The following is a 26,758-nucleotide window of genomic DNA, read 5'->3' on the forward strand; positions in this document are numbered from 1 at the left end:
TTACTTTACTCACCCTTACTTACTTTACTCACCCTTACTTAGTTTACTTATCCTTACTTAGTTTACTCACCCTTACTTAGTTTACTTATCCTTACTTAGTTTACTTATCCTTACTTACTTTACTCACCCTTACTTACTTTACTCACCCTTACTTAGTTTACTTATCCTTACTTAGTTTACTTATCCTTACTTAGTTTACTTATCCTTACTTACTTTACTCACCCTTACTTAGTTTACTTATCCTTACTTAGTTTACTCACCCTTACTTAGTTTACTTATCCTTACTTAGTTTACTTATCCTTACTTACTTTACTCACCCTTACTTAGTTTACTTATCCTTACTTAGTTTACTCACCCTTACTTAGTTTACTTATCCTTACTTACTTTACTCACCCTTACTTAGTTTACTTACCCTTACTTACTTTACTTACCCTTACTTAGTTTACTCACCCTTACTTAGTTTACTTACCCTTACTTACTTTACTTACCCTTACTTAGTTTACTCACCCTTACTTAGTTTACTCACCCTTACTTAGTTTACTTATCCTTACTTACTTTACTCACCCTTACTTACTTTACTTACCCTTACTTACTTTACTTACCCTTACTTAGTTTACTTACCCTTACTTACTTTACTTACCCTTACTTAGTTTACTCACCCTTACTTACTTTACTTACCCTTACTTACTTTACTCACCCTTACTTAGTTTACTTACCCTTACTTACTTTACTTACCCTTACTTAGTTTACTCACCCTTACTTACTTTACTTACCCTTACTTACTTTACTCACCCTTACTTAGTTTACTTACCCTTACTTACTTTACTTACCCTTACTTAGTTTACTCACCCTTACTTAGTTTACTCACCCTTACTTAGTTTACTTATCCTTACTTACTTTACTCACCCTTACTTAGTTTACTTACCCTTACTTACTTTACTTACCCTTACTTACTTTACTTACCCTTACTTAGTTTACTTACCCTTACTTAGTTTACTTACCCTTACTTAGTGGGTTTCTTTTATGACTTTCTTGTCTCTCTTATTTGTCTTGATATTTTTCCTTTTCTCTATCTTGTACTTTCTTTTTCTCTCTTTTTTCTTTCTCTCCAATTGTTCTGTCTTTTATTTCTTCTCTCATTTCTTTCTTGACTTTTCTCTTTTTTCTCTTAAATATCCTCTGTTACTATTTGTCCTTCTACAAAGGTGCAATGGAGAAGTGTGGGTTTGACTGTGGTTTATATAGAGTGCTGCATAGGTGTGGCAGGTTGATGCTGGGTTTTGAGGCCCAACTCTGCCATTTCTTCCTGTATATCTTCCAGCCCCCCTGCTGACCTCACTGCCCATCACAGAAAATAAACTTTCTACAAGAAGCTCTCAACCTAAACAGGCTGCAGTGTGACTGTGGCAAAAACAGCCACCTCTTCATCAAAGAAAACTAATAATAATTCAGAGTAAATCTTGTATTGTTGTAAAAACGCACTGTTACACAGTGTTTGTATGACATTTAAACAACAAAAGACACGTTATATTGGTATTGACCCGATGACTGAGAGCACAGTGAGGTTTTTATTGTCATAATTGAGCAGCAAGTCTCCGTATCCTTTACGTATTGTACTGTATGTGTGTAACAGAGCTGATATCAGATTAAATCAGATCCTGACGTCTCCAAAATATTTACCAAAGAGAGAATGATGAAATAATTAGACACAATATCAATTCCAACACTATAATAAAGCAGCAGAACAAAGCCCTGCTCCAGCCCCTCAGTCCTGATCCTGCTTCCCCTACTGACCCAGCTCCATTATCAATCATTCTCTTATTAACAGGCGATAGCAGACGCAGGGATCGGGTTCGTGCACAGATATATGATCTGTTATGAGTTAATTATTATTAATGGGGATCATATATCTCACTCTCACCTTTCCAAACAAAGATCTTGCCGTTGGCCCCGTTGTCCAGGATGAAGCAGTCATCGCGTAAGAGCAGGTCCTTGGCAATTGGTTTTTTTTCGGAGACTTTGGTGAGCTTCATAGAGCCTGTAGCATCTGAAACCTGTGAGAAAGTAATAAATATGAATTAATAAGTCATAAATTGCTGATAAAAGAAGATGCAATCGTAGATAATCCTCTTATCTTTGCAGGGCACCGAGTCATGTGTGTAAATAATTTGGTAAACTTGCGTAAATGCATTTATATTGAGCTACAATTGATTTGAATGTGTACAGTGTGTTAATTTATTTCAAAAGGTGCACCAATGCAAATGTACAAATGTTATATCTATACAGTACAAGTCAGACTCCGCCAGACTACACATGTGAAGTCAGACTCCGCCTCTTTTTGAACTGCTGCTGATGCTGTAGCATTACCGAGTATCATCACAGCGCTAACGCTCAAAGGAAAGCACAGCGACTCATTTCTGATACATCAGCTCACAGACGCACAGCCTTGTACTGATCCACATCACCCTAGGAGTGATGAGGGGAAAATGCGCCATCTACTGTACCCACCCAGAGAGAAAGAGCAAGGACAATTGTGCTCTCTCTGGGCTCCGGCAGCTGAGGGCAAGCTGCATTACCTGGATTCGAACCAGCGATCTACCGATCATAGCAGCAGTGCTTTAGACCATATATATACAGGGTGCGAATTATAAAACTGGAATAACGAGGCTGTTTTTATTAAAATGTAAGGAGTAGAAAGTTCAGATAATTGTGTGAAAATGTAAAAATGATCATTCCTGGTACCTTGTAGAGAGACGCAGAGTTGGAAACGTCCGCTTGGCTGTCGTCTTCAGGGGAGCTCTCTTTAAGCGCTGGCACCGGACCGAGCACCTGCCAATCACACAGTAAAGAAATGCAAAAAAACGAACCTCAGAACTGATGGCTATCTCCTCAGCCCATGCAAATAAACAGTACAGGTCTTCTGCCCTGAATGTAATTGAAGTATTGAGTTACTGAGACTCGGTAGCAGATCTTCAGTTCTTTAAGGACACTAGGATAATCTGCAGGTGAATAGAATTGAATCTGAATTATAATGATGGTTCCCATCACCTGCCTGTTCAACAGATCAGCTTTTACACCTTTTACACCTTTTACACCATTGTCTGCACTGATAGTGATAAACATAACAATAGCCACAGTCACTGATGGTCTTATTGCGCTAACGTTGAAATTTTAACGTTGAATCAACATAATGTCCTCAACCTTCTGCCTTTTGAATCAGCATTTTACATTTCATCACCATGTAATTTCTAAAAACGGTTGGATGGAGGAATGAAACAGTGATTTATTTCTATTTGCAGTAACTGATTTTTTATTTAACATCATGTTTTAATAGTTTTACAGTTTTAGTGATTTTGAGATCAGCTGTTCAGTAATCAGATTGGTAGTGGTGGTGGGTAACTTTCTTTATACTCAGCTTTACTAAAGTGATGTAAGTTTATTGTTAACACTTTGTTAACCATAGGATTTTCAAATTTTAATGAGCTTTGGTTTATTAAAGGTTGCCGTATAAACGTTGATTCACTTTTCAAAATCAACAGTTGATTCAACGTTAATTCAACCATAACATATATGTTGATTCAACGTTGAAATGCCAGCTGGGGTATATATTATTTTTCACCAGAGTTAATGCCTAAATGTTGTAAATCAGTATCTTACCTTCAGCATCTCCGCGGTCTCCTCCCCCTCGTTGATGTGGGTGATCTGAGCTTTCCCGTGTCTCTCTGTGTCTCTGATCAGAGTGGAGATCTCTCGCACTTTCTGCTTCTCAAAGATGTTGGCCTGAGAGCCGACCCAGGACACGATCGTCTGCAAAGTGAAGAAACAGCAAGACACACAGATTATCTGCTTTATAGTTATGATAGAAAGTGTTGTCACCCCTGAAATGTTCTCAGAAATATGTGTAAAAGTATTTATTCTAATAAAAAGTATTGCATTTACACATTTACAGCACTGTGCAAAAGTTTTATGCACCAACGCAAATTACACTAATCCATTTATCTCAGCAATACGAGTGTTTTTACCTGAAAAAAGCTCCACATATGATTTAAACAGATGCAAATAAACATAAATACAGTAAAACATAACAAGGAATTCTCATTTTTAACTATAAGTATGAGGTTTTATCCTGTGAGCCGAGCTGAAGAATAAAGTGTAGTTTCTCCAGATTTCTCCTGGATGCTCCTCAGCCAGCATGTGTATATTATTATGTTCAGTTCCGTCAGCAGCTCACCTGATTTACCACATTTACCAGTTGTTTACCAAACCAGGTGTTGATTAATATGATGAGAACTAGAAAAAATAACTCTATTAAACTCAGATTAAGAGGAGGAGAGATTAGGAGATGTTGTTTTAAGGAAAACAGGGCTGTAAAAGCTCTAACTGCTTTTTGTAAAATTGCTGTTTGTATTTATTGTAATGCTGAGTTATTGTGTTTTACTGAGATAATAAACACTTACTGCACAAATAAGAAGCTTTTTATTAACTTAAAAATTTTCCCACAGGTGCCTAGAACGTTTGCACAATACTGTATATCACGATATTAAACAATTAAATGGATTTTAAAAAGGTAAATAAGAGCGTTTGTTTTTCTGGGATTAAAAGTGTGAATTCAGCTGTAACTGGAAATATCGGCGCCGAAGAACTGTGCTGGACTGAGGTGCACAGCTTTCCACACGTGCTCATGTTTACAAGCACGTGGCCATCCATGCAGTTACCTCGTGTTAATCCTGCCCCTCCCCTTCACACTTCTCAGGCAGCAGCAGCCTGTCACTCACACAGACACAGAGACAGCGATGTGTATCTACTTCTTGTGTCAAGAATCAAAACATTACAACACACCGCGTTTGATTTAATTGCCTTAAGTGACATCACAGGCCCTGTGATGTGAATAATACACATGTGCACATCGCCATGACGATGCTTAAACGATATATCATGCCTCCATAACCTGCACCCACTATCAGACCTCTCTCCACCTCACTCACATGATATCACCTCACAACTTATACGCACCTCTCCCAGGTCGAGGATGAAGCAGTCTCCCTTGTTGAAGCTGTCCCAGCTCAGCTCCACCTCTTTCGCTCTGATGTTCTTCTTCCCTTTGATGTGATACAACCTTTGAACCGGACCAGAACCGGACTGAGATCTCCTGAACCCAGACTCCACTCCACCCTCCTGAAAAAGAGAAAGAGAGAGAAAGAGAGAGAGAGAGAGAGAGAGAGAGAGAGAAAGATAAAGGTGTTGTATAAAAGTCAGTGCTGTATAATTCTGCAATCAGTACTGAAATCTAGGGCACTATAACTCAATAGCTCATATATTTTATATATACTGTAAATCTATGCCAAATGAGCAGTTGTTTGCTGCATGATTTGCACTATATGCACAAATGTCCACAAACCCATTACTGACACAGATGTGCAAATGCACACTAACAGTTTGTCTAGTCCCTGTAATGAAAATAAATATTGCCAATAGAATACAACAGGAATCTCTGGAGCATTTATACATGAATGGGGTGAGACAAAATATTGATATTATGATATATTGGATCTTTTTCCTTATGTTAGCCATATTTTATGGATACATGGCATCAAATATAGATTTTTTTTTTTTTTAATCTCTAAACTCCCTAAACTGACACTAATAAGTCCATAATTTCTGGTGTTTGAAGCACACTTTTTTGTCTGAGAATGACAACTATATTATATTTAGATGTTTTGAACTGACAGTATTTGTAAAAAACAAAAATGGTTTAAAAAATAATGATAATAAATGCTGGAGTGTTTTTTTTATTCAGGAATCTCTCCTTTTGCTTCATTTTCTTGTTTCTATATGTATATTCTATACTAGTGCATCTCAAAAAATTGAATAGCATTAAAAAGTTACTTAATTTCAGTCATTCAGTACAAAATGTGAAAGTGTCTGGTGTTGATCCACTGTGTTTTATTATCGAGTCTAAAGTCAGTGCAGTTTTGTTTTCCCACAAAATCTTACAGCACTTCATATCTTACAGCTTCCCTCTGCTGCTGACAACTTTTATAGAGATGCAGATTTCATTTTCCAGCAGGACTTGGCACACTGCCCACACTGCCAAAAGTACCAATTGGTCTTTTATAATATTCTAATCTGAGATGCACTAATACATATAGAAACAAGAATATTAAGCAAAAGGAGAGATTTCAGATGCAAGAAAGTAAAATTCGATTTATACATTTTGACTGCAGATTGTATCTATCTATCTGTTCCATCCATTTATGCTTTCTGTTCAGTTTTTAGCCACGCCCCCTCGAATATCAAGGCCCCATGCATTGCAGTTTTGGTGCTCTCTTATATTTTGCCACAGCTAAATACAATCAAGTCCTCACAGCAATGCTTCCCTTGTGAAAAGGAAGTACACTAAAGAGCAATAAAAGTTTGTTTAAATTAGGTAAAGAATACTAAAAGTGCATTTTCTATTTTATATACTTTATATATATACTTTACATTAAATATACTTTCTCTGTATTTCCATACAACGCATTTTTAAGCTATATGCTTTAAATTAAACGTTGTGTTGATAGCGAAAGAAATATTTAGTGGCATTAAATACTGCTTAAAATGCACTTTAGTGTGTACTTAATATGTGCATCAATACGCAAAGTAGTACATTTACAATATACTTCAAAGTGTATTAAAAATGGTGCATAAAAAAACACAAACTGAAATCTACTTAAGTTCGCAGAAGTTATACGAAAAAAACCCTCAAAAACACAATTTAATGTTTATATGTTGTGTTTAAATATAGCTTGATTACAATTGAAATATACTATAATATAAGTTGCCATAAGTTGTTTTAAAATAATATATTTAGTATGTATTTAAGTACATATTTTAAATTTAAAAAAGTATGTACTTCTCCATGTTAAGTATACTTTAAAAATATATACTTTTAATACACTTTTCTTTTACAAGGGTTTTATATACCCTTTATATACCCTCAGTAAAACATTTGCAGTATTTCACCCAACAATGAAGAATAAGGAAACGCTTTAACAGTCTAAAGCAAAAACTCTAAAGCACATATTCCTGTTATATAACTCCAACAATAACTCAATTACAGCACATCTCTTTCATTCCAATATGATAAAATCAGATCAGATGTCAGAGAGGGATTTCCCCTCGGTTTCCCTGAGGCTGGTTTCCTGGATTGAGAGTGCAGAGTTTTATACAGCTCTGGCAGTAAGTGATTCAGGATCACGCTTTTCCATAAAACTTTATAAGTGTCTCTTTAAATCTTTAGTAGAAGGAATTCTCTTATTATCTCTTATTATCATTACAATCTGATCTGGATCAATCTTTAGCTGCATCTTTACTGTATGTCTGATTAAACTGACTGCAGATAATATTTATATATATATATTTATGTAACAAGTTGAGGCAAAATTAGATTTAATAAGGGGTATTTGATTGCTGGCTAATCTTATTGCAGGTTCTCCATACAGCAACCTACCAACACACTAAGAAAAGTAAGTACAGATTTGTACTTAAAAGAGTACAAAGCTTGTATCTGGTGCTGTACCTTATATTGAGGTACAAAAAAGTACCTTTCAGTGAAAGTCCTTTTTTGTACCCATGTTTTAATGCCAGTATAGATTATAAAGATTATAAATATTATCATCAACGAAATATGTGTAAAGAATTTCATGATGCAAAATTGTCTGGCTTTTAAATAAAAAAATGTGCAATTTAAATATATATTGTTCATTAGTACAGTGATACAGAATACTGAATGTACCCTTTGGCTGGTGAAATGGTACAAATTTGTACTTATTGCTGTTAGAAATGACTTTGTACTTCAGAGGGAACAAATCTGACCCTGTAAAGACCAATATTGTACCTTTGAGGGTCCAATTATAAAGAGTGTACCTTAAGTACTCATATCGTACCTCTGTTTTTTAGAGAGTATCAGCAATGAGGTAATTATAGTGGTTTTTAATTTTAATGACTATCCAGCCATGATTTAGTCCTGCTGGAAAATGAAATTCGCATCCCCATAAAAGTTGTCAGTAGCAGAGGGAAGCTGTACACTCTAAGAAATATAAGTACAGATTTGTACTTAAAAGAGTACACAGCTTGTATCTGGGGCTGTACCTTATATTGAGGCACAAAAAAGTACCTTTCAGTGAAAGTCCTTTTTTGTACCCATGGTTTTTGTGGCAGTAAAGATCATAAAGATTATAAACATTATCATCAACTAAATATGGCTCAAAAACTTGATGATACAAAATTGTCTGGCTTTCAAATAAAAAATGTGCAATTTAAATATATATTGTTCATTAGTACAGTGATACAGAATACTGAATGTACCCTTTGGCTGGTTAAATGGTACAAATTTGTACTTATTGCTGTTGGGAATGACTTTGTACTTCAGAGGGAACAAATCTGATCCTGTAAAGACCAATATTGTACCTTTGAGGGTACAATTATAAAGAGTGTACCTTCGAGTACAAAAAAGTACTCATATCGTACCTCTGTTTTTTAGAGTGTAAGATATGAAGTGCTGTAAGATTTTGTGGGAAAACAAAACTGCACTGACTTTAGACTTGATAATAAAACACAGTGGATCAACACCAGCAGATGACAGACATGCCTCTCCAAACCATCACTGATTGGTGGAAACTTCACACTAGACCTCGAGCAGTTTGGACTGTGTGTCTCTCCACTCTTCCTCCAGACTCTGCTCCCTTGATTTACAAATAAAATGTAAAATGTACTGATGATCAGTGATGGTTTGGAGAGACATGTCTGACATCTGCTGGTGTTGATCCACTGTGATATATTAAGTCCAAACTCAGTGCAGTGTTTTTTTAAAAAACAACTTTTATAGAGATGCGGATTTCATTTTCCAGCAGGATCTGGCACACTGCCCACACTGCCCACACTGCTAAAAGTACCAATTGGTCTTATATAATATTCTAATTCTAATCTGAAACACTGATTTTTGGGTTTTCATTGGCTGTAAGCCATAATCATCAACAATAAAATAAATAAACACTTAAAATAGATCACTCTGTGTTTAATACATCTATATAATATATGAGTTTCACATTTTCAACTGAACTATTGAAATAAAGTAACTTTTCAATGATATATTCTTTTTGAGATGCACCTGTACATCAACAATAGTAAGAGCAGTAGTATTAAAGAGTTTATTATTATAATTATTATTATTTCTATATTTTACTGTCTTATTAAATCAGTTTCATGCTGCTGTTTGGATATTCAAAATACCCCAAAATATAAATTAACTGGTTTTGCAAAAAAAACTAACCTGGGATATTAAAACTGTAATAATATTCCTGCACTGGCTTTACTATAAAACTCCAGCAAACTGTTGTTTGTAAACTTATTGAACTAATGTACAACTACTGCAAGGTTTAACTGGTGATAAAAAAAATGCAGAGCTTTCAAACCTCAAATAATGCAAAGAAAACAAGTTCATATTCATAAAGTTTTAAGAGTTCAGAAATCAATATTTGGTATAATAACAGTTTTTATGCATCTTGGCATCATGTTCTCCTCCACCAGTCTTACACACTGCTTTTGGATACATTTTTGAAACAACATAAACTCAGGTGTAATAGACTCCCAGTTCAGACATTCAACTTCTGAGGTAAATGGAACGCAGCATTAATATATAGTATAGTAAAGTATAGGATTCAATACTGCAGCAAACTCTTTAGTTAAATAACAGGCCTTTCCTAAGTTAAAATGGGTGTGTCACAGCGGGGGGTAACTAATGCCACTGTTACAAAAAGGCCATGACATTCACCCTCTGGAAAACAGTAAACTACACACTGAGCAGGCCAGGTTTCATGGAACAGAGCTATTCCCACACACGGAGAAGCCGGCAGCAGCAGAGCAACCTGAGAATAACATGTTAAAAAACAAAGAAACGAGCTGTACACTGAATATGCAGTAAATTCACTTCATTGTCTTGCTTTCTTACTACCCCCACTACACTGTTCTCTGTATATCTGTATGCAGGGCCCAGTGTCAGAAAGCTGGATTTGTGTCGTAGGTTATGGGTCTTCCAGCATGACAATGACCCTCAAATATACTTCAGAAAGCACCCAGAGATAGATGGAAACAAAACGCTGGAGAGTTCTTAAGGGAAAAGCAATGAGTCCGGATCTAAGTTATGTTTTTCTAAGTTAGGTTTATATAGTATAATATATAGTATAAACTAGCCTATGAGTGCTTTCTCACAAATGTACAGCTCTGGAAAAAAATAAAGAGATCACTTCAGTTTCTGAATCAGTTTCTTTGATTTTGCTATTTATAGATTTATGTTTGAGTAAAATTAACATTGTTGTTTTATTTTATAAACTACAGACAACATTTCTCCCAAATTCCAAATAAAAATATTGTCATTTAGAGCATTAATTCGCAAAAAATGAGAAATGACTGAAATAAAAAAAAAAGATGCAGAGCTTTCTGACCTCAAATAATGCAAAGAAAACAAGTTCATATTCATAAAGTCTTAAGAGTTCAGAAATCAGTATTTGGTGGAATAACCCTTTTTGGTTTTTAATCAATTTTTTCATGCATCTTGGCATCATGTTCTCCTCCACCAGTCTTACACACTGCTTTTGGATAACTTTAAGCTGCTTTACTCCTGGTGCAAAAATTCAAGCAGTTCAGTTTGGTGGTTTGATGGTTTGTGATCATCCATCTTCCTCTTGTGTCAGGTCTTAGCCCTGTCTCATGTCTCTGTGTGTCTTCCCCACGTGACCTGTGCTCCCCTGTGTCTCCCGTCTTAGTAGATTTCCACCTGTGTCTCATTTGTAGCTCCGCCCCTTCCCCAGGTGTTTCCAATTCTAGAGTGTTTCTTGTTTCTTTAAATAGCCCTCGTCTACCACTTTGTCTCCGTCGGTCTTTGCACCTTCCCATGTCGTTTTGTCTTTCTCTCCGTTTAATAGTCTCTCTCAGTGTTTTCTTGTCTCCTAAGCCTTAGTCCCGTGTTTCTCGTTTATATCTTGTTTAATGTTTCTAGTTTCTTGTTTACTTACGTGTTCCCTAGTTCCTTGTATATACAAGGAAGTTTATTAGTTTATTCCATTGTATATATTTCCCTTGCCCAGTTTAGTTTATCCTGTCTTGTTTTAGTTCCTTGTTTGTAGTATTTTGGTTTATTATCTTTGTTACATGTTTACTTGTTTCTTTGTCTTTCTTTGTTATTTATTTAATAAATTTATTTATATCGCCCTTACCTGCACCTGTGTCCGCCTCCTCGTCTCCCTGCCTGGGTCATTCGTGACATCTTGATTATATTCCAGAGGTTTTTAATTTGGTAAAATGAAAGAAACTCATCATTTTTAAGTGGTCTCTTATTTTTTTTAATTCTGTTGTATTTTATCTTTATATCTATTTTATTTTAACAACTGCTCTTTTGGGTGTAACTAAAGGGTGAGAAAACAATTTCGTTCCATCTTTTGTTTTTAATTTGGTAAAATCAAAGAAACTCATCATTTTTAAGCAATCTCTTATTTTTTTCCAGAGCTGCATATATATAGTTTAATATACTAGTATTATGTATTACAGAGTGAACTATATGATCAATGGAGATAAAAAAAAAAACAATGCTTCAGTGAGTGTAGAAACAATAATATTCTTGCTGTATTGTTTATGCATGTATGTCTGTATGTATGTATATGTCATATAAACAGTATGTCTCTGGTCTCACCTTATAGCTGATTCCTCTGGGGAAGAGGTTCATGAACTCGGGCGACTCGTAGCCCTGCACCTGCCTGTGCTGGACTGGCTCTCCACCCAGGAAATTATCCAGCTGGGTGGCAAGCATGGCACACGCAACCTGCTCATCACGAGACGACTTCTCTCCTAAAACATACAGAGAAGAACAGCGATAAATGGGGGGTTGCGTGATTTTTTGAGCCAATTTTGCTTTTCATGGTCTGTAAACATGATTTAAACTCTACAGCTCTCTTAAAATGACCATTCTTTTGGTTTCTCTGCTCCCTGTCCACTTCTGCTTCCTTTTTTTAGCTCTGTTTAATCCCCTTTACACATGAGTCATCAACAGTGAGGAAAGCTGTAGTTGCGTTTCCTAGAAAGCTAAAACTTAAAAAGCTAAAGTTTAAGTTTCTTAGAAAAACGTAAAAAAGGAGTCAGATATGATATATTTTAAATTTCGATTTGGACTACTTAATTTATTTTTTTTATTTATTTATTCAACAGGGACAATGCACATTGATCATAATTTCAGTTTCTACATCAATTTTTTCATCGCTTTTGTCTTAAAAAGCTGTGGGAGAGCGGAGGTCTGCTATTCATCAAATGTAAGTTTATATAAAGGTCTGGCTGTCCGTTGCTGAACAGCATAGCCTTTTTTATAGCAGCGATAAGTCCAGTTGCCACTTTTGATGGATGATGGATGAAACTGAAACTTCACGTGAAACGCTGCTGTTTTGCACATGCATGTCAAGTTAATCAGTTGTACAGACATCAGTCAGATATGGAACACATTAAAAGATAGTGCGAACATGAACATAAACATCATTAACATACAGTACTAGCCAAAAGTTTGGACAACCTTAAACCTTAAATGTGCCAAAGTTAGCTAAAAAGCTTAGGCAGGTTGTTCCCTCTGTTCCCTCTTCCGACTCATATCCAATTGACGGCAATGCATCTCAGTTTGAACAGCCAGATCAGAAATCACGTCACTAAAATGTCAAAAAGAAGAAACAGAAACTAAAAAGAAGAAGTGAAAATGGAGGACAGTAGTGAGGGAGGGTTTCAGTGGTGGGATACTGAGCTAAAAGACCTCATAAATATTTAAATGATCTCTCTGCTTCAATAATATTAGGATATTAGAAATTAGAAATGTGTGTTGTTGTAGTAAAACATGATAAAAAAGTGCTTATCTTCTCCCACAGCGTTCAGAGATTTTAACAGTTTGTCCAAAACATTCTTCAGACTGGGAGACACAGGTCATAATTTACCCAAATAAATCGCTTTTTTCATCGCTTTTGTCTCTGAACGCTGTGGGAGAGGTGTGCTATTTATCAAAAGTAAATACTTTTTTGGCATTTTTTACTACACCGAAGGTCCATTTTACACCAGAGTTCTCCTTTAAGTTTATATAAAGGTCTGTCTGTCCGTTGCTGGACAGCATAGCCTTTTTTATAGCAGTGATAAATCCAGTTGCAGCTTTTGAGATTCTGACAAGGATAAAACTGAAACTTCATGTGAAGCGATGCTTTTTTGCACATGCATGTCAGTTAATCAGCTGTACAGACATCAGTCAGATATGAAACACATTAAAAAGATAGTGCGAACATGAATGATTGTTCCCAAAAACACCATTAACATACAGTACCAGTCAAACGTGTGGACAAACCTTAATTGTAAAAACCTTTTCATTATTGTAAAATGTTTTGTACTGTAGATTAATACTTATTAAATCAATAAAGAAAACCAAAAAAGTGTCAAACAAACCAGAATATGTTTTATATGTTAGATTCTTTGCACACCTCTGCTGGATTTTCTCAGTCAGCATTATGAGGTAGAGTCTGGCGTTCAGTTAACAGCTGTGCTGAACTCATCAAGAGTTAATGACTTGAATTTCTTGTCTCTTAATAAAGTGTTTGAGAGCATCAGTTAAAGTAAAGTAGTGAAGAGGTAGAGTTACAGGTTTACAGTGAATAGTGGATATTTGAGTAATGTTAACTAAAATCAAGTACAGTTGTAAAGAGCATCAGAAACGATATGATAAAACTGGCTCTCATCAGGACCGACCCAGGAAAGGAGGAGCAAGAGTTTACTCTTTTGCACAGAAACCATCAGTGTAGCAGTGGTGTGGGGGGTAAAGGGGCAGTAAAGCAGTGGTGTGGGGGGTAAAGGGGCAGTAAAGCAGTGGTGTAGGGGGTAAAGGGGCAGTAAAGCAGTGGTGTGGGGGGTAAAGGAGTAGTAAAGCAGTGGTGTGGGGGTAAAGGAGCAGTAAAGCAGTGGTGTAGGGGGTAAAGGGGCAGTAAAGCAGTGGTGTGGGGGGTAAAGGAGCAGTAAAGCAGTGGTGTGGGGGGTAAAGGGGCAGTAAAGCAGTGGTGTGGGGGGTAAAGGAGTAGTAAAGCAGTGGTGTGGGGGTAAAGGAGCAGTAAAGCAGTGGTGTAGGGGGTAAAGGGGCAGTAAAGCAGTGCTGTAGGGGGTAAAGGAGCAGTAAAGCAGTGGTGTGGGGGGTAAAGGAGCAGTAAAGCAGTGGTATGGGAGGTAAAGGGGCAGTAAAGCAGTGGTGTGGGGGGTAAAGGGGCGGTAAAGCAGTGGTGTGGGGGTAAAGGAGCAGTAAAGCAGTGGTGTGGGGGGTAAAGGGGCGGTAAAGCAGTGGTGTGGGGGGTAAAGGGGCGGTAAAGCAGTGGTGTGGGGGTAAAGGAGCAGTAAAGCAGTGTTGTGGGGAGTAAAGGAGCAGTAAAGCAGTTCTGTAGGGGGTAAAGGGGCAGTAAAGCAGTGGTGTGGGGGTAAAGGGGCAGTAAAGCAGTGGTGTGGGGGGTAAAGGGGCAGTAAAGCAGTGGTGTGGGGGTAAAGGGGCAGTAAAGCAGTGGTGTGGGGGGTAAAGGGGCAGTAAAGCAGTGGTGTGGGGGGTAAAGGGGCAGTAAAGCAGTGTTGTGGGGAGTAAAGGAGCAGTAAAGCAGTTCTGTAGGGGGTAAAGGGGCAGTAAAGCAGTGGTGTAGGGGGTAAAGGAGCAGTAAAGCAGTGCTGTAGGGGGTAAAGGAGCAGTAAAGCAGTGCTGTGGGGGGTAAAGGAGCAGTAAAGCAGTGCTGTGGGGGGGTAAAAAGGAGCAGTAAAGCAGTGCTGTGGGGGGTAAAGGAGCAGTAAAGCAGTGGTGTGGGGGTAAAGGAGCAGTAAAGCAGTGGTGTGGGGGGTAAAGGGGCAGTAAAGTATTGGTGTGGGGGAGTAAAGGAGCAGTAAAGCAGTGGTATGGGGAGTAAAGGAGCAGTAAAGCAGTGCTGTAGGGGGTAAAGGGGCAGTAAAGCAGTGGTGTGGGGGGGTAAAGGGGCAGTTAAGCAGTACTGTAGGGGGTAAAGGAGCAGTAAAGCAGTTGTGTAGGGGGTAAAGGGGCGGTAAAGCAGTGGTGTGGGGGTAAAGGAGCAGTAAAGCAGTGGTGTAGGGGGTAAAGGAGCAGTAAAGCAGTGGTGTGGGGGGTAAAGGGGCAGTAAAGCAGTGCTGTAGGGGGTAAAGGAGCAGTAAAGCAGTGTTGTAGGGGGTAAAGGAGCAGTAAAGCAGTGCTGTAGGGGGTAAAGGAGCAGTACAGCAGTGGTGTGGGGGTTAAAGGGGCAGTAAAGCAGTGCTGTAGGGGGTAAAGGAGCAGTAAAGCAGTGGTGTGGGGGGTAAAGGGGCAGTAAAGCAGTGTTGTGGGGAGTAAAGGAGCAGTAAAGCAGTTCTGTAGGGGGTAAAGGGGAAGTAAAGCAGTGGTGTGGGGGGGTAAAGGGGCAGTTAAGCAGTTGTGTAGGGGGGTAAAGGGGCAGTTAAGCAGTGGTGTGGGGGTAAAAGAGCAGTAAAGCAGTGGTGTGGGGGTAAAAGAGCAGTAAAGCAGTGGTGTGGGGGTAAAAGAGCAGTAAAGCAGTGGTGTGGGGTGGTAAAGGAGCAGTAAAGCAGTGGTGTGGGGGTAAAAGAGCAGTAAAGCAGTGGTGTGGGGGTAAAAGAGCAGTAAAGCAGTGGTGTGGGGTGGTAAAAGAGCAGTAAAGCAGTGGTGTGGGGAGTAAAGGAGCAGTAAAGCAGTGGTGTGGGGGTAAAGGAGCAGTAAAGCAGTGGTGTGGGGGGTAAAGGAGCAGTAAAGCAGTGGTGTGGGGGTAAAGGAGCAGTAAAGCAGTGGTGTGGGGGGTAAAGGAGCAGTTAAGCAGTTGTGTAGGGGGTAAAGGGGCAGTAAAGCAGTGGTGTGGGGGTAAAAGAGCAGTAAAGCAGTGGTGTGGGGGTAAAAGAGCAGTAAAGCAGTGGTGTGGGGGTAAAAGAGCAGTAAAGCAGTGGTGTGGGGTGGTAAAGGAGCAGTAAAGCAGTGGTGTGGGGGTAAAGGAGCAGTAAAGCAGTGGTGTGGGGGGTAAAGGAGCAGTAAAGCAGTGGTGTGGGGGGTAAAGGAGCAGTAAAGCAGTGGTGTGGGGGTAAAGGAGCAGTAAAGCAGTGGTGTGGGGGGTAAAGGAGCAGTAAAGCAGTGGTGTGGGGGGTAAAGGAGCAGTAAAGCAGTGGTGTGGGAGGTAAAGGGGCAGTAAAGCAGTGGTGTGGGGGGTAAAGGGGCAGTTAAGCAGTAATGTAGGGGGTAAAGGAGCAGTAAAGCAGTTGTGTAGGGGGTAAAGGGGCGGTAAAGCAGTGGTGTGGGGGTAAAGGAGCAGTAAAGCAGTGGTGTAGGGGGTAAAGGAGCAGTAAAGCAGTGGTGTGGGGGGTAAAGGGGCAGTAAAGCAGTGCTGTAGGGGGTAAAGGAGCAGTAAAGCAGTGTTGTAGGGGGTAAAGGAGCAGTAAAGCAGTGCTGTAGGGGGTAAAGGAGCAGTACAGCAGTGGTGTGGGGGTTAAAGGGGCAGTAAAGCAGTGCTGTAGGGGGTAAAGGAGCAGTAAAGCAGTGGTGTGGGGGGTAAAGGGGCAGTAAAGCAGTGTTGTGGGGAGTAAAGGAGCAGTAAAGCAGTTCTGTAGGGGGTAAAGGGGAAGTAAAGCAGTGGTGAGGGGGGGTTAAGGGGCAGTTAAGCAGTTGTGTAGGGGGGTAAAGGGGCAGTTAAGCAGTGGTGTGGGGGTAAAAGAGCAGTAAAGCAGTGGTGTGGGGGTAAAAGAGCAGTAAAGCAGTGGTGTGGGGGTAAAAGAGCAGTAAAGCAGTGGTGTGGGGTGGTAAAGGAGCAGTAAAGCAGTGGTGTGGGGGTAAAAGACCAGTAAAGCAGTGGTGTGGGGGTAAAAGAGCAGTAAAGCAGTGGTGTGGGGTGGTAAAAGAGCAGTAAAGCAGTGGTGTGGGGAGTAAAGGAGCAGTAAAGCAGTGGTGTGGGGGTAAAGGAGCAGTAAAGCAGTGGTGTGGGGGGTAAAGGAGCAGTAAAGCAGTGGTGTGGGGGTAAAGGAGCAGTAAAGCAGTGGTGTGGGGGGTAAAGGAGCAGTTAAGCAGTTGTGTAGGGGGTAAAGGGGCAGTAAAGCAGTGGTGTGGGGGTAAAAGAGCAGTAAAGCAGTGGTGTGGGGGTAAAAGAGCAGTAAAGCAGTGGTGTGGGGTGGTAAAGGAGCAGTAAAGCAGTGGTGTGGGGGTAAAGGAGCAGTAAAGCAGTGGTGTGGGGGGTAAAGGAGCAGTAAAGCAGTGGTGTGGGGGGTAAAGGAGCAGTAAAGCAGTGGTGTGGGGGTAAAGGAGCAGTAAAGCAGTGGTGTGGGGGGTAAAGGAGCAGTAAAGCAGTGGTGTGGGGGGTAAAGGAGCAGTAAAGCAGTGGTGTGGGAGGTAAAGGGGCAGTAAAGCAGTGGTGTGGGGGGTAAAGGGGCGGTAAAGCAGTGGTGTGGGGGTAAAGGAGCAGTAAAGCAGTGGTGTGGGGGGTAAATGAGCAGTAAAGCAGTGCTGTAGGGGGTAAAGGAGCAGTAAAGCAGTGGTGTGGGGGGTAAAGGAGCAGTAAAGCAGTGGTGTGGGAGGTAAAGGGGCAGTAAAGCAGTGGTGTGGGAGTAAAGGAGCAGTAAAGCAGTGGTGTGGGGGTAAAGGAGCAGTAAAGCAGTGTTGTGGGGAGTAAAGGAGCAGTAAAGCAGTTCTGTAGGGGGTAAAGGGGCAGTAAAGCAGTGGTGTGGGGGTAAAGGGGCAGTAAAGCAGTGGTGTGGGGGTAAAGGGGCAGTAAAGCAGTGGTGTGGGGGGTAAAGGGGCAGTAAAGCAGTGGTGTGGGGGTAAAGGGGCAGTAAAGCAGTGGTGTGGGGGGTAAAGGGGCAGTAAAGCAGTGGTGTGGGGGGTAAAGGGGCAGTAAAGCAGTGTTGTGGGGAGTAAAGGAGCAGTAAAGCAGTTCTGTAGGGGGTAAAGGGGCAGTAAAGCAGTGGTGTAGGGGGTAAAGGAGCAGTAAAGCAGTGCTGTAGGGGGTAAAGGAGCAGTAAAGCAGTGCTGTGGGGGGTAAAGGAGCAGTAAAGCAGTGCTGTGGGGGGGTAAAAAGGAGCAGTAAAGCAGTGCTGTGGGGGGTAAAGGAGCAGTAAAGCAGTGGTGTGGGGGTAAAGGAGCAGTAAAGCAGTGGTGTGGGGGGTAAAGGGGCAGTAAAGTATTGGTGTGGGGGAGTAAAGGAGCAGTAAAGCAGTGGTATGGGGAGTAAAGGAGCAGTAAAGCAGTGCTGTAGGGGGTAAAGGGGCAGTAAAGCAGTGGTGTGGGGGGGTAAAGGGGCAGTTAAGCAGTACTGTAGGGGGTAAAGGAGCAGTAAAGCAGTTGTGTAGGGGGTAAAGGGGCGGTAAAGCAGTGGTGTGGGGGTAAAGGAGCAGTAAAGCAGTGGTGTAGGGGGTAAAGGAGCAGTAAAGCAGTGGTGTGGGGGGTAAAGGGGCAGTAAAGCAGTGCTGTAGGGGGTAAAGGAGCAGTAAAGCAGTGTTGTAGGGGGTAAAGGAGCAGTAAAGCAGTGCTGTAGGGGGTAAAGGAGCAGTACAGCAGTGGTGTGGGGGTTAAAGGGGCAGTAAAGCAGTGCTGTAGGGGGTAAAGGAGCAGTAAAGCAGTGGTGTGGGGGGTAAAGGGGCAGTAAAGCAGTGTTGTGGGGAGTAAAGGAGCAGTAAAGCAGTTCTGTAGGGGGTAAAGGGGAAGTAAAGCAGTGGTGTGGGGGGGTAAAGGGGCAGTTAAGCAGTTGTGTAGGGGGGTAAAGGGGCAGTTAAGCAGTGGTGTGGGGGTAAAAGAGCAGTAAAGCAGTGGTGTGGGGGTAAAAGAGCAGTAAAGCAGTGGTGTGGGGTGGTAAAGGAGCAGTAAAGCAGTGGTGTGGGGGTAAAAGAGCAGTAAAGCAGTGGTGTGGGGGTAAAAGAGCAGTAAAGCAGTGGTGTGGGGTGGTAAAAGAGCAGTAAAGCAGTGGTGTGGGGAGTAAAGGAGCAGTAAAGCAGTGGTGTGGGGGTAAAGGAGCAGTAAAGCAGTGGTGTGGGGGGTAAAGGAGCAGTAAAGCAGTGGTGTGGGGGTAAAGGAGCAGTAAAGCAGTGGTGTGGGGGGTAAAGGAGCAGTTAAGCAGTTGTGTAGGGGGTAAAGGGGCAGTAAAGCAGTGGTGTGGGGGTAAAAGAGCAGTAAAGCAGTGGTGTGGGGGTAAAAGAGCAGTAAAGCAGTGGTGTGGGGGTAAAAGAGCAGTAAAGCAGTGGTGTGGGGTGGTAAAGGAGCAGTAAAGCAGTGGTGTGGGGGTAAAGGAGCAGTAAAGCAGTGGTGTGGGGGGTAAAGGAGCAGTAAAGCAGTGGTGTGGGGGGTAAAGGAGCAGTAAAGCAGTGGTGTGGGGGTAAAGGAGCAGTAAAGCAGTGGTGTGGGGGGTAAAGGAGCAGTAAAGCAGTGGTGTGGGGGGTAAAGGAGCAGTAAAGCAGTGGTGTGGGAGGTAAAGGGGCAGTAAAGCAGTGGTGTGGGGGGTAAAGGGGCGGTAAAGCAGTGGTGTGGGGGTAAAGGAGCAGTAAAGCAGTGGTGTGGGGGGTAAATGAGCAGTAAAGCAGTGCTGTAGGGGGTAAAGGAGCAGTAAAGCAGTGGTGTGGGGGGTAAAGGAGCAGTAAAGCAGTGGTGTGGGAGGTAAAGGGGCAGTAAAGCAGTGGTGTGGGAGTAAAGGAGCAGTAAAGCAGTGGTGTGGGGGTAAAGGAGCAGTAAAGCAGTGGTGTGGGGTGGTAAAGGGGCAGTAAAGCAGTGGTGTGGGGGGTAAAGGGGCGGTAAAGCAGTGGTGTGGGGGTAAAGGAGCAGTAAAGCAGTGCTGTAGGGGGTAAAGGGGCAGTAAAGCAGTGCTGTAGGGGGTAAAGGGGCGGTAAAGCAGTGGTGTGGGAGTAAAGGAGCAGTAAAGCAGTGGTGTGGGAGTAAAGGAGCAGTAAAGCAGTGGTGTGGGGGGTAAAGGAGCAGTAAAGCAGTGGTGTGGGGGGTAAAGGAGCAGTAAAGCAGTACTGTAGGGGGTAAAGGAGCAGTAAAGCAGTGGTGTGGGAGGTAAAGGGGCAGTAAAGCAGTGGTGTGGGGGTAAAGGAGCAGTAAAGCAGTGGTGTGGGAGTAAAGGAGCAGTAAAGCAGTGGTGTGGGGGGTAAAGGAGCAGTAAAGCAGTGGTGTGGGGGGTAAAGGAGCAGTAAAGCAGTGGTGTGGGAGGTAAAGGGGCAGTAAAGCAGTGGTGTGGGGGGTAAAGGGGCGGTAAAGCAGTGGTGTGGGGGTAAAGGAGCAGTAAAGCAGTGGTGTGGGGGGTAAAGGAGCAGTAAAGCAGTGGTGTGGGGGGTAAAGGAGCAGTAAAGCAGTGGTGTGGGAGGTAAAGGGGCAGTAAAGCAGTGTTGTGGGGAGTAAAGGGGCAGTAAAGCAGTGGTGTGGGGGTAAAGGAGCAGTAAAGCAGTGGTGTGGGAGTAAAGGAGCAGTAAAGCAGTGGTGTGGGGGGTAAAGGAGCAGTAAAGCAGTGGTGTGGGGGGGTAAAGGAGCAGTAAAGCAGTGGTGTGGGGGGTAAAGGGGCGGTAAAGCAGTGGTGTGGGGGTAAAGGAGCAGTAAAGCAGTGGTGTGGGGGGTAAATGAGCAGTAAAGCAGTGCTGTAGGGGGTAAAGGAGCAGTAAAGCAGTGGTGTGGGGGGTAAAGGAGCAGTAAAGCAGTGGTGTGGGGGGTAAAGGGGCGGTAAAGCAGTGGTGTGGGGGTAAAGGAGCAGTAAAGCAGTGGTGTGGGGGGTAAATGAGCAGTAAAGCAGTGCTGTAGGGGGTAAAGGAGCAGTAAAGCAGTGGTGTGGGGGGTAAAGGGGCAGTAAAGCAGTGTTGTGGGGAGTAAAGGAGCAGTAAAGCAGTTCTGTAGGGGGTAAAGGGGCAGTAAAGCAGTGGTGTGGGGGTAAAGGAGCAGTAAAGCAGTGGTGTGGGAGTAAAGGAGCAGTAAAGCAGTGCTGTAGGGGGTAAAGGGGCAGTAAAGCAGTGGTGTGGGGGGTAAAGGAGCAGTAAAGCAGTGGTGTGGGGGGTAAAGGAGCAGTAAAGCAGTGCTGTGGGGGGGTAAAAAGGAGCAGTAAAGCAGTGGTGTGGGGGTAAAGGGGCAGTAAAGCAGTGGTGTAGGGGGTAAAGGGGCAGTAAAGCAGTGGTGTGGGGGTAAAAGGGCAGTAAAGCAGTGGTGTGGGGGTAAAGGGCAGGCTGTGAGAGGAAGCTGGCGAGGGCAGTGTTGGGGGGGAAGTAGAGGCCACGGGAGCAGATGGCTCTAATGGAGCGCCACGTGCAGACAACCAGCTTACTGTTACCTAAAGCACCGGATACACGACCAGCCAACAGCCCCACTGCTGCCCTGTCACACACCTGCTGAAACTTTAATGCCCCACACAAACACCCGCCCTTCCCTTTTTCCCCTGGGACACGGCCCTCTTCATCCCTCGCTCCTCTCTTTCACCGTACCCTCTCCACCCGTCACTCCACAGCAGCGCCGCCGGCCAAGCGCATCCTATAACCCTAATGCCATCATTACCATCACGCCCCACTTACCAACACACAGCTCCACTGATTCTGATTACAGCTCTAATTATCAATAAATAAATCTCCCTTATAAAAAACACACATACTCTACCTCATGTCTGATTCAAATTACATTATCAGAATACTGTATATTTGAGTATTAAGGCTAACAAATTAGAAGAATAACTTAAGAATAACTTCCCTTTTTTATTTAATTGTTTTTATCATTTGTCATACATGTGAAGTCAGACTCCACCTGATGTGCTGCTGCTGATGCTGTAGCATTGCCAAGTGCAGCAACTCGTTTCTGATACATAAGCTCACAGACGCAGTCTTGTGCTGATCCACATCACCTTAGGAGTGATGAGGGGAAAGAAAGAGTGCCATCTACTGTACCCACCCAGAGAGAGCAAGGACAACTGTGCTCTCTCAGGGCTCCTACAGCTGAAGGCAAGCTGCATGACAGGGATTCAAACTCTTGATTATAGTGGCAGCACATAAGACAGCTGGATTAACATACATTTTAACGTGCATAATATATTGTCACTGTTATTTCAACCATTCCTCTTTTTCTGCAAATAAATGCCCCATCACTAGTGATGCCACAACACCAGGAGGGTGTAGACTAGCACACGTCTCCTCCGATACATGTGAAGTTAGGCTCCGCCTCTTTTTGAACTGCTGCTGATGCAGCGTTGGCGAGTAGCATCACAGTGCTAACGCTCGGAGGAATACGCAGCGACTCAGTTCTGATACATCAGCTCACAGACGCAGCCTTGTGCTGATCCACATCACCCTAGGAGTGATGAGGAGAAAGAGCACCATCTACTCTACCCACCCAGAGAGAAAAAGGACAATTGTGCTCTCTCAGGACTCTGGCAGCTAAAATCAAGCTGCATGTCCGGGATTCGAACTAGCGATCTCTTGATCATAGTGGCAGCACTTAGACCACTGAACCACTCAGAGATTTTAAACTTCAATTTTCCCTTAATTTTACTATACATTTAGATTTTCTGAAATTATTTGAATTACTGTGATATTTTACCGTGACAGGGTGGACACATTAAGCTTTAAGCTCAGTATGCAAACAAAATGAGAAATATTTTTATTATATTCATATTATAGTCTTTTGTAAAAAAAAAATATAACTGTGTGATGTGACTGATGTAACTCAAATGTTAATTTAAAGGGACGAGGATATTCCTAGAAGACGAGGGAGACAGGGAATCAAGGAATAGCTTGGTATTTTTATTAAAATTAATACTAAATTAATAATTAAAATGGCTAAAATTACTAAAATAATCCTAAAAATTTAAAGTACTGTACTATAATTCAGCAGGTGGTCCTGTATAGCTTTAAAATAGTCTTCAATATTAAATTTACAATGTAAAATGTAAAAAAAAACATAAAAAGAAAGAAAATACACTGAATAAGAAGAGGTGTGTCCAAACTTTTGACAGATACTGTATATGTATTTAACCATAACTGAATAATACAGTTGTCTTTTAAAACTTTATGGCAGCATAGCACAAAAAACGTCCCTCACATAAAGAATAAAACTGTATAATATATAGAGAAAGTTCTTTAAAGTGAAGGTTAAAATTACTATGCTACTGATATTGATCCTCAAACAGTAATCACACGTCTCCAACAGACGAGACAATGTGGCACGATGCTTCATTCTATTTGCATGCACATCATAAATAACATGAACACAGATCAACTGATAAGATATTAAACTGTGAATTTGCCACAAGCACCTAAATATAACAGTGTGAATGAGTCACAATAACACTGAATACATCATCAGCCACTGATATAAAACACACAGTCCTCCAGTTCAGGTGGGCTAATTAACACACTAATAAATGATATGCTGTAAAACAGGAGTAAACAGCAGGTTGCTAAAACCTTTCACCTGGTTTCTAAGCCAATACATGATCACAGTGCTGGAGTTCACTGAGCTCCTGAGAGCCTGAGACCCATTCTTTCACTAATGTGTGTAGAAACAGTCCCAGCATGCCTAGCTGCTGCTTTTATTAAACACCTGTGGACATTTACCTGTGTGATTCAGGTGTTCAGGAGTTCGATGATATGGAAGGGTGAGAGAACACTTTCGGCAATATAAAACACAATACACTTTTGTGTTTTATGTACATTATCATTATTTTGTTTGTTGGTTTGTTCTGTCTCTAGGTATTAAGTGTGTATTATATAACAAATAAATCCAGAGGGGAAAATCAGAATCCATTAATAAAGCTTGTAATATGGGACTCCAGCGATCTAAGGCGCTACCACTATGACCTCTCAAATGCGCTTCTGAAAGGAATTATCAAAAAGTTATCATAAACACACCCCTAAACCTTGTGGAAAGCCTTCAAAGATCAGATCAGATCAGATTTTAAGCATTTTTTAAGCCTTTTTGGACACGCTTAGCACTGTTGTCATCAACCTGAACCAGCAGCATGACTATGGAGGAGAGCAAGAACTGTAACAGTGGTGTAAAGTTTGCTTGTGGTTTGCTTGGTTATTAAAAATATTACAGCAAATAATACAGCAATATTTTGTTGCAGATTCGTTAACATTAGAGCACTGTAAGTACAAATAGATTTACTCCTTGTATTTAAGAGTAATACTTTAACCTATACTTTACTATGCCACCCTATGATCGGTTGATCGCTGGTTCGAATCCCGGTCATGCAGCTTGCCATCAGCTGCCAGGGCCCGAGAAAGCACAATTGGCCTTGCTCTCTCTCTCTGGATGGGTACAGTAGATGGCACTCTTCTTTCCCCTCATCACTCCTAGGGTGATGTGGATCAGCACAAGGCTGCATCTGTGAGCTGATGTATCAGAACCGAGTCGCTGCGCTTTCCTCCGAGCGTTAGCGCTGTGCTGTGATGCTATTTGGTAATGCTGCATCAGCAGATGTTCAAAAAGAGGCGGAGTCTGACTTCACATGTATCGGAGGAAAGGGTTAAGGATGTGTATTTAATGGAACACAAAACTGCTTACCTACAATTAAAAACAGACACATTTTTTTGACAAAATGGTGCAGTTTTTTTTTATATATTTTCTTTCTGTTAACATACACATACTGTATGTATTTTTTGTAATCTTAGATAAAGTTGCATTTTTTACATTTACATTTACATTATTTTCTTCCCTGAGAAATTGTTCAAGGACTTTGGAGGGTATGCAAAGATCCATGGACTGTTGAGTAAGACATTATATTATAACTGTATTGTCTTGTAAGCACACATGTTCTGTACTACTGCACTTGAAAGAAAATAAAGAAAGTAAAAAAAAAGAGTGGGTTGGGATAACATTTTTTAATAAAAAAAATAATACTAAATGAATAATTAAAAGGCTAAATTACTAAAATAATCTTAAAAATTAAAGTACTATACTATAATTCAGCATGTGTTCCTGAATAGCTTTAAAATAGTCTTCAATATTAAATTTACAATGTAAAAAAATCATAAAAAGAAAGAAAGAAAACACATTGAATGAGAAGAGGTGTGTCCAAACTTTTGACAGATACAGTATATGGTCATTGTCCTATGAAAAACACTTATATCCATTTTTGTCAATTTTTAGTTTACTACATAATTTAAACAGACAAACTGTCCCTTACACTTACAATTGATGAACAAACCAATAGAAACTCTTCAAAATTACATAAAAATGAATTCTTTTTACATTGACTTTTTGTCTCTCCTGTAAAGCTGCTGTTTTGGAGATAAGTGTTTTTTTTATATTAGACAGCGACGATATGTTTTTAAAAATACTATTTTTTTAACCATAATTGAATAATACAGTTATTTTTTAAACTTTATGGCAGCATAGCACAAAAAACACCCCTCACATAAAGAGGAAAACTGTATACAATATGGAGAAAGTGCTTTAAAGTTAAGGTTAAAATAAAATAAATAAATAAATGCTTGTAATTTAAGCATCCATACCGAGCCACATGTGCAGATCTGCTCCCTGATCTCCTCGGTTCTCCAGCACCAGGTAGGAATCTCCATTAAAGAAAGCTCCCACCTCAGAGGGGTCCAGCGCCACGGCCTTCATCTTCTCCACCCTCCAGCACCGCAGCCCCGGTTCCCTCACCTCTGGACCGAACTGGCCTGGAGCTGCCTGGAAGGGGAGCATTCTGCAAGAAACAGAGAGAGAGTATATTTACAGACTTTATTTTTTATTATTATACACTTTATTATTATTATCCTCTTTATTTTCACCCTGTTCTTCAATATTCAGAACCCACAGAATAGAAAAACACCACAGAACAGCTAATATTATATATATATATTATATATAAAAATCCTTATTGTGATAATAGGGCTGTTCTGTCTTAAAAGTAGTCTATTATTTACTGTGAAGCTTTAGGTGTATTTATTGTATAATTGTTTTAGTTTGCAAGTAATATAATACAGGAAATTGACAAATCCTGCACCTAACAGCTGGGGTTATGCATAGGGCTCAGCCAGGATCTACTACTCACTCAACTAACAACAATAGCAAAACCACCACAATCTGATACTGGCTCGACAAGAATCCAGAAGCACAGCCTAACACTATGTTCATGGTCCATTGCCTCAACTGCCAAGTAACAGACCTACCAAAAAATAACCTATGAACAAACAGAATCCCTCCTTAATCTAAGCTCACTTCCTTTAACTATGGCAACAACACACTTACCTAAGCACAATCACACACAATAAATCACATTATAAGTTGCGTGAGCAGAACACAGCAACCACTACCATCTGATACTGGCTCGACAAGAATCCAGAAGCATAGCGAACTATGTTCATGGTCCGTGCCTCAACTGCCAAGTACTCAGACGTCTACAAAACTCATGAGACAAATTATTACAAGAGCAGGACCACACCAATCCCCTTCATCCAAACTCTAACACAAACTTCAGTGCAAGCTCTTCTCAGGGGTCATCAGGCAGACACCTTCCTTCGTCAGTGTTTCGCTGAATCAGTTTATATGCATGCACTAAATATTCTGCATTATTATTTGCTGCATTATATTATTTTATGCTATATTATTTATTTTGCCACATTATGATTATACTGTTTTACTATTATACTATATTCCTGAAATGAATGAATTATTTTAGTTTTCCTATATCGCCAAGTATATCGTTATCACAAAAATACCCTGAAATATCGTGATATTATTTTAGAG

At 41.0% G+C, this 26,758-nt stretch overlaps 1 protein-coding gene across 2 annotated transcripts in view; it reads right to left on the reverse strand.

Moving 5' to 3' along the window:
• The window catches only part of capgb (capping protein (actin filament), gelsolin-like b), a 53,342-nt gene that overhangs the window by 11,149 nt on the left and 15,435 nt on the right, over positions 1-26,758 (reverse strand). For both annotated transcript variants that reach the window (XM_022670288.2, XM_049464571.1), the window contains exons 2-7: positions 25,522-25,715; positions 11,726-11,880; positions 5,014-5,175; positions 3,658-3,807; positions 2,743-2,829; positions 1,922-2,054 (exon numbers count right to left, since the gene is read on the reverse strand). In XM_022670288.2, coding sequence (XP_022526009.2) covers positions 1,922-2,054; positions 2,743-2,829; positions 3,658-3,807; positions 5,014-5,175; positions 11,726-11,880; positions 25,522-25,714 — 880 coding nt within the window. In that variant the 5' untranslated portion in view covers position 25,715. The remainder of the gene's footprint in view (positions 1-1,921; positions 2,055-2,742; positions 2,830-3,657; positions 3,808-5,013; positions 5,176-11,725; positions 11,881-25,521; positions 25,716-26,758) is intronic.

This window comes from Astyanax mexicanus, chromosome 15 (assembly GCF_023375975.1).
Source record: "Astyanax mexicanus isolate ESR-SI-001 chromosome 15, AstMex3_surface, whole genome shotgun sequence".
NCBI lineage: Eukaryota > Metazoa > Chordata > Actinopteri > Characiformes > Acestrorhamphidae > Astyanax > Astyanax mexicanus.